Genomic DNA, 7,500 nt, shown 5'->3' with positions numbered 1-7,500 from the left:
AGGTCATGAGGTTTCTGTTAGCAGGCTGTGGCGAGTGCTGAATAGCTGAGGTTTTCCAAGACCGCAGCCTTCTCTCTCTCTCTCCTTCTTCTCCCCTTCTCTCTCTCTCTCCTGTCATATTCACTCATTCACACCGTTCCCACCGTGTAGACCATGTATGATCTTCACACAGACCCTGGTGGTGTCTGTCTTTGTGGTCCACTCCTCTCCTCCTGTCCCCCCTCCAGCAGATGGCTGACACACAGACAGACATCCGGGGGGGGAGAGATGGAGAGGGAGAGGGAGAGGGAGAAGGAGAGGGAGAGGGAGAAGGAGAAGGAGAAGGAGAAGAAGGAGAAGGAGAAGGAGAGGAAGAGGGAGAGGGAGAGAGCCTCCACCTCACCCGTTCCTCTGTACAGTATGTCACTGCACTGAGGGACAGGGAGAAGCAGCCTTGCGTTGGGGTGAAAACCCACCACGGTTCAGTCTTTCGTCACAGTCTCCAGATGATCCTAAACACAGTAGCTATCTGCTTGGGTCACCATGGGGGTGACTCCTGTTCTTCTGCCTCCTTCAATGGTGTTTTGAACACTCTGGAGCTGGAAGCCATGAAGCGTCATATCCATCTGGACTACAAAGCCCTGTTCTGTTCTTCTGTATCTGTGCTCGGTTAAGTATGTTTTAATGTGTCTGCCATCCTGTGTGTTTGTGTGTGTGATCTGAGACCATACTGGCACTGATGATGATGGATGGTGAGGAAGTCACACAGTGATCCATGACTACTTCCTGTTTTGGAGTGTCTCCTCTCGTCCTCTCCCAGGGGTCAGAGGTCAACAGGTACCTCTGTCAGCACACCGACCCAAAGTGTTGACGGAGCCTTCAGGACATCCATCTCATAATTAAATATTTCAGCCTATTTATCTACAGTTATCAAAGAACAGATGCAGAAATGTGCAGTTAGAATCCCCCAGAAAACACTCAGGGACACTCAGGAGCTTGGGTTGAGTTGAGCTGAGCTGTTCAGAGTGATGAGATCATCATCCCTCTGCTTTAAACTATCCATCCTCTGTTATTATTTTACACTTCTCACTAAATCTATCAACAGTTTCTCCTGTGCCAAGCGTCAGCTGTAAATACTTTTGTTTGGAATAATCTTGTGTTTCCAGGCAAAGCTCCTAGGTCTAATGTTACAGAGCCACATCAGACTGTAAGTTCACCATCCAAGTACAATATTTACTCTCAGGACTTAATAGCCAGCGCAGAATTCCAACAGGATTAATTCCTGCACAGACAATTACCACAAAATCGACCAGGATAGGCTGGGGAACCAAAGGGACTTATGCCTAGATACCGATCAGGAATTTCATTTGGGATGTGAGTTGGGGTTTGGCTTATGACCACGCCGTGAACATTGTCCTACCAAGCAGCACTGTCGAAATATCGTGTTTTGTTCTCCATCTAAATAAAAGAACAATATCTCTCTCATTTTCACACACTAGACTGGTGAGGTCTCATCCTATGGGTCAGATGTGGAGCTTCTGGAGTTTGGAGTTTCTTAATGTAATGATAGAATAGTCGTCTCAGCAAGTACAATTCATATCCATATCTTTTGTCACAATATGACCTAACAGCTGAAACAACTCTGACCTAGAGTCACCTCTGCATAATGATAGAGGAAATCCTGTGTTAATCATATGTATGTATGGAGGACATGGCTTCTTGAAGGAATCCTACCCATAATGCACCAAGGGCTTATTTTGGCTCCGTACAGGGTAAAGGAGGAGATAATTATATAGATCTTAAATGCAGGGATGATATCACATGAAAAGATAACAATGACAGCATACCCCAGAAGCAGTGGAGAGGTTACCCCCAGATGTAAAAAGAGAGGCTTTGGTGGAGACTGGATCCCACTGGATGGTAGTTCTGGCCCCCAGTCCGAAGGTTCTGGGGTTTTGATGGTGAAGTTTTAAGTGTTTCCATCATAGTTGAATATGATCATTTGTCATATTTGACGGGAAGGGGTTATGAGATGTGGGTTGTTAAACCCTCATCAGAGAAGAGAGTGTGTTCTGGGTTTGGTCGTCGCGTGAACCACACAGTGAACACACACACGTCTCCTCACATTATTGATTAGAAGAAGAATTACCGTATTGTGCTTATAGTGTGTGGAAAGGCTAGTAATGGAAATAAGTAACTAGTGATCAGCCACTTTGTGTATACATGCGTGTTTGTGTGTGTGTGTGTGTGTGTGTGTGTGTGTGTGTGTGTGTGTGTGTGTGTGTACGTGTTTTCGTGAGTTAACTAGGCAATAATGAATGATGGAGTGTTTTCAGATGTTATAAATACCCCAAAGAGTGCCAATTCCCCTCTCCCTTCTCCCTTGCCTTTGATTCCTGATTTGTGATGGACCATTACTCTATGCTTCAGAGAGCAGGGTGGGGTGGACAGGGAGAGGGAGAGGGAGAGGGAGAGGGAGAGGGAGAGGGATAAGGAAAAGCAGAGGGAGAGGGAGAAGGAGAGGGAAAGGAAGAAGGAGAGGGAGAAGGAGAAGGAGAAGGAGAAGGAGAGGGAGAGGGAGAAGGAGAAGGAGAGGGAGAAGGAGAGGGAGAAGGAGAAGGAGAAGGAGAAGGAGAAGGAGAAGGAAAGGGAGAAGGAGAAGGAGAGGGAGAGGGAGAAGGAGAGGGAAAAGGAGAAGGAGAAGGAGAAGGAGAAGGAGAAGGAGAGGGAGAAGGAGAAGGAGAAGGAGAAGGAGAAGGAGAGTGGAGAAGGAGAGGGAGAAGGAGAAGGAAAGGGAGAAGGAGAAGGAGAAGGAGAGGGAGAAGGAGAAGGAGAGGGAGAGGGAGAAGGAGAGGGAGAAGGAGAAGGAGAAGGAGAAGGAGAGTGGAGGTACTGTACATCGTGCTGGTGAAGTCATATCTCACCAGAAACAGAAACAACGGGATCTGAGTCATTCAAACAATAGATCTGGTTGACTGAGTTGGCTGTGGGGAAAAGGTCCCCTCAGATACATATAGAAGTCTGACATGAGAGAGTCTAGAGCACTTACCCTGGGCCCAATGTCTCCCTGGTCACCCTGTAGAACACAACAACAAAGTGTTAACACGCACAGCCAGCATCAGACTGGGATGATCAACAACAGTCAAGTGGAATACGTTAGTTCTTGGAAGTTACAGTGGATTCTTGTCAATGTGGAATACATGGAAATGGGAAATGCAAAGAAAGTAGGATTTATGAATCATCTACCACAGTCTGAGCTGTAGGGAGGAGAGGACACGCGCTGAGGGCTGTCGGGTTCGTAGAAGGAGGGTTTGGGATCGGCGTACTCATAACAAGACGATGATTACAGAATGGGAGCCAATTTTCCGAATCATCTGTCATCCTAATTTTGACTCTTCAGTGGGAATAATGTTCTCCGACAGATGCTGTTTACCGCAGTTGTGTTGTTTGTTTCGCTGTGCTTATGTGGAGCATACACGCATACACTTACACACATGCTTACACACATACATACAGAGTCAGCCGCACATGCGCAGAATCAGCCACACACACAAGTTTACGCAAAAGCCATTTTCATGTATATTTCTGGTCAATCCATGATGCATAATGCATACCGTCTTAAACTAGCAACATTTCTGGTGCAGCTGCATCATAGCTATCGAAACGCGAGGTCTGTGTTTATTTCCTAAAAAAGTCTCATACCGCGTTAAAATACATCAGGCAAGAGATTATGCACTCTGACCCAGCTCTACTCTGACCCTGCTCTGCTCTGACCCTGCTCTACTACACCAGTGATACCCAGAGAGCAGCAGGCGCTAGCTCTAGCGCTGTTCAACAGAAGGACCTCGCGTGGGAGGGAGAGGGGAATCTTGGGAGTTGTAGGAATTGACTCAAATTGGCAATGTGGAACATCAGGACTGATGAGGGCATTCAAAGTCAAATATCTTGACTCTGAGGTCGATTTTTTGTGAAAAATGTTTTTGTGTCTACTATTGAATAACGAAAACAACAAACCCACTGGATTACAGGATAACGTTCCCCTTTAAGCATAGCTAAAGTCTTGGGCTGAGCAGAGAGTCCGAGCAGGAGAGAGAACATCTGGCTATCATAGAGTGGATGGATCACACTGCCACAGGACCGTAAACCTGCTAGATGTCCTGACGTGAGAAACAGCAGAGATCAATGAGCTGATGTAACAAACCGCTTGATTGATAGGAGAGGTGTGAGAATGTGTGTGTGGGAGGGCGACGCAGAGAGAGCAGGTGTGTGTGTGTGTGTGTGTGTGTGTGTGTGTGCTGTCCATGTGAGCAGAATTCTACATGCGTGTATCTGGCTGGGATGGTTGTCAAAACATACCTTATCTCCCTTGGGTCCCGGGGGTCCCTGGAGAGAGGGGAGAGAGATAATGAGAGACATTCAGAGCACATCACTGATCCTGGGCTCAATCCATCTTCTTCAACCCAAAACATACCGTCTCTCCTAGCTAGCTATCTAGCAGGGGGGAACATTCAATCAAACGGAATGACAGGCAGGCACGGTGATGATTCGGCCTAACGTACTCACGTCAGCAAGAGAAATCTCCGTGAGGGATAATTTACGGCTGTAGCGTCTGAATGCGTTCCGGTATGCGGATGACCTGAGCTTGTTTTGCGTGCGCTCGCGAAACTCAACATGTGATAAAAGCCCGGGGGAGTTTCCTGAAAGGTTTTCTGAGAAACTCAAAGGGCGAGGCGTTCGTTCCTCTGTCCCCCTGGCCCACAGAAGTACCCTCAGACCAAATGAGACAAACTCGTTCTCAGAGTTGGTTAACGCTTGAGGTTCCCCAGGTCTCCACCAAATTGGGTAAATCCGCTTTTAGTTATGGTGCACCTCAGTGCTGGAACAATCAACAGAAAAAATGTCAGTTGGATGTTCTGGTGCCGCTTGGCCAATTTAGGGTGTTAATTGAGGACCTCCTTGGTGAAATTGTTTCTCCTAATATATTGTGGTTTTATATGATGCATTGATTTCTGTATTGAACTGTGTTGTATGCTTTTGTGTTGTTTTGTTATTGTGGAAATAGTGTGGACGAAAGAGGCTCAGTATGCTTCCCCAGTAGAAATAATGGTTGAATAAAATGAAGTGGAACTCTGTGTTCGGTACGGAGGGAAACCGTTAGCTATTATCGCTAACTGGAAACACAGAGTTTGACAGGACAGTGTGTGTTGGAGGATGGTTGTGACTGTTTGAGTTCTCCCTAGAGAGGTGCTGATGGCGGCCCCGGGCCGTCCCCTGGCGGCACCGTCCCCAAGTGGCACTGGGACCATGGACGTGGTTCTGACCACAGACCGCAGTGTGACCACAAACCCACTGTGACCACAAACCCCCTGTGACTGCACTGGAGCTGTAGGGAGACATCTGCTTGTAATGTCCTCCCGGTCGACAGGCTGTGTCGTGTGTGTGTGTGTGTGTGTGTGTGTGTGTATGTGTGTGTTTGAGTCTCTCAGGGAGGGAATCGTTTACTCAACCGGACCAACTGTCTTTTTTTCTCTCCTATGTCTTTCTTTTGACTTTCTCCCTCTGTTCTATTCACCATCTGAGTCTCTACCTCATTCACACTCTGTTTGTGTGTGTGTGTGTGTGTGTGTGTGTGTGTGTGTGTGTGTGTGTGTGTGTGTCAGAGTGGAGCTCTGATATTCTGGGTGCGGGGACGAGGGTAATGACAGGGAACTGATTCACTTCTGCTCTCTTCTTCCTCCCAAGCATAGAGAGAGAGAGAGAGAGAGGCAGACAGAGGGGTAGAGAGGGAGAGGTTCAGCTCAGGGCATAGGGCCCCTACCACTCACTCCTCTTCCCCTTCTTCTCTCCCTCCTCTCTTATGTCTCTGTTTCCTCTTTCCCCACCTCAGTGTCCTTAACATCCTCCCTCTATCCCCCCCTCCCTCGCTCTCTCTCTCCCTCCCTATCTCTACCTCTCTCCTGTCACTCCTCTCTTTCAGTCTCCTGTCTCTCCTCCCCTCAGTCGTCGCGGTAACAAGGCTACAAGGGGGTGTCACACCTGGTTTACAGTTGGAGGCCCGGTGGTAGTGGTAACCCCTCTCGGGGGAGGAGCCTTGTCTGATGTCATCTTCAGCAGGAAACAACAGATTAATGATGTTTGGAGGAAGTGCTGTTCAGACCGCTCTCAGTCGGCAGTGACTGGTTTATGTTTGGGTGGATGAATGGTGGATGCTAATGACTTTTTAAAGAGCCTCTTTGAAAGTCATGAACTCTCCCTCGCTTCTCTCTCTCTCTCTCTCTCTCTCTCTCTCTCTCTCTCTCTCTCAGCTGTGTCTGCCCCTCCCATGCCCCTTCTCCCTCCCTCCCTCCCTCCCTCTCTCCCTCCCTCCCTCCCTTTCTCCACGGTGAGTGTGGTGGTGTGTTGGGCGGTCTGTAGTGGGGCTCCAGGGGCTGGGTGATAAATGGGGCTCAGGGCCTAAGCGTAGGGGGGTTTGAGGGCTCTGTCGTCAGCCAGAGCTGAGCCGTGACTCCCCGTGGCCTGGAAGACGCCTGGAACAGCTTACAGGCGGCTAACAAGATGACAACCGTGACCATGCCAGCTCAATATGAATTTGTCAACCGGGACAATGAAGATATTGATTGATTGATAACAGTTTGGATAAGATACAATTATTTCTGGGCAATTAAATGAAAGAGTTCAATGGATAATAACACAATTTGCTTGCATCTCACAGGGGATACTCACTGGTACACCATCCATACCGAGAGGACCCTGAAAATAGAAGAGAGAGAGAGACAGAGAGAGAGAGAGAGGATTAATCCACGTGCCTTCAGCAGTGACTTCTCTTCACGTGGTTCCATCAGAGACGCTCTATAAAGAGAGCCAAAGGGCCGTCTATAAATCTCACTGATGATTCGGGTCGAGGAAAACACGCACAGGACCAGAAATGATGTCACTCCTCTGGTTGTACAACGATACAGCTTGAGGCTGTGGAGATTGATGTTGTTTGTATGTCCCTGCTGTCTCTGTCTGGTCTAAAAACAATGCGAAAAGAACCAGTAACAGGCAGTGGTGCTGTGAGCCAAGACATCTGTGGTGAGGATGGGTAATGAAGTCAAGGTTGTAAACAGATAGAATCAAGTGTAAATAGTAGAAGGTTACAAAAACAAGGTTAGGTTTCATGAGCAGCCAAAGGCAGAGGAGGAGGAAGAGAGAGGGAAAAGGTCACACACACACACACACACACACACACACACACACACACACACACACACACACACACACACACACACACACACATACACACACACACACACACACACACACACACACACACACACACACACACATGCACGCACGCTTTGTATTTCATGACATGTTTGATTAGGTGTGTGTGGGACTGATTGTCTTGAAATTCACCGGAAGGTCCCAATTTCTAATCTATCTGAGGAGAACTGAGGTAGTGTCCAGTACTGTGTGTGTGTGTGTGTGTGTGGACACAAGCCAGCTGCATCCAGCTACCCTCTTCCTCCCAGCTTTCTG

The 7,500-nt window shown here is 48.0% G+C and overlaps 1 protein-coding gene across 1 annotated transcript in view; it reads right to left on the bottom strand.

Annotated features, from left to right (window-relative positions):
- The window catches only part of LOC310816121 (uncharacterized protein), a gene marked incomplete at its 3' end in the record, with an annotated part of 30,849 nt that overhangs the window by 15,827 nt on the left and 7,522 nt on the right, over nucleotides 1–7,500 (bottom strand). The window contains exons 2-4 of the mRNA XM_083686126.1: nucleotides 6,703–6,729; nucleotides 4,336–4,362; nucleotides 3,029–3,055 (exon numbers count right to left, since the gene is read on the bottom strand). Of these exons, the coding sequence (XP_083542252.1) occupies nucleotides 3,029–3,055; nucleotides 4,336–4,362; nucleotides 6,703–6,717 (69 nt within the window). The 5' untranslated portion in view covers nucleotides 6,718–6,729. The remainder of the gene's footprint in view (nucleotides 1–3,028; nucleotides 3,056–4,335; nucleotides 4,363–6,702; nucleotides 6,730–7,500) is intronic.

This window comes from Argentina silus (assembly GCF_951799395.1).
Source record: "Argentina silus genome assembly, chromosome: 15".
In the NCBI taxonomy this organism is placed as follows: Eukaryota; Metazoa; Chordata; class Actinopteri; order Argentiniformes; family Argentinidae; genus Argentina; species Argentina silus.
This window is presented reverse-complemented; position numbering and strand designations above follow the sequence as displayed.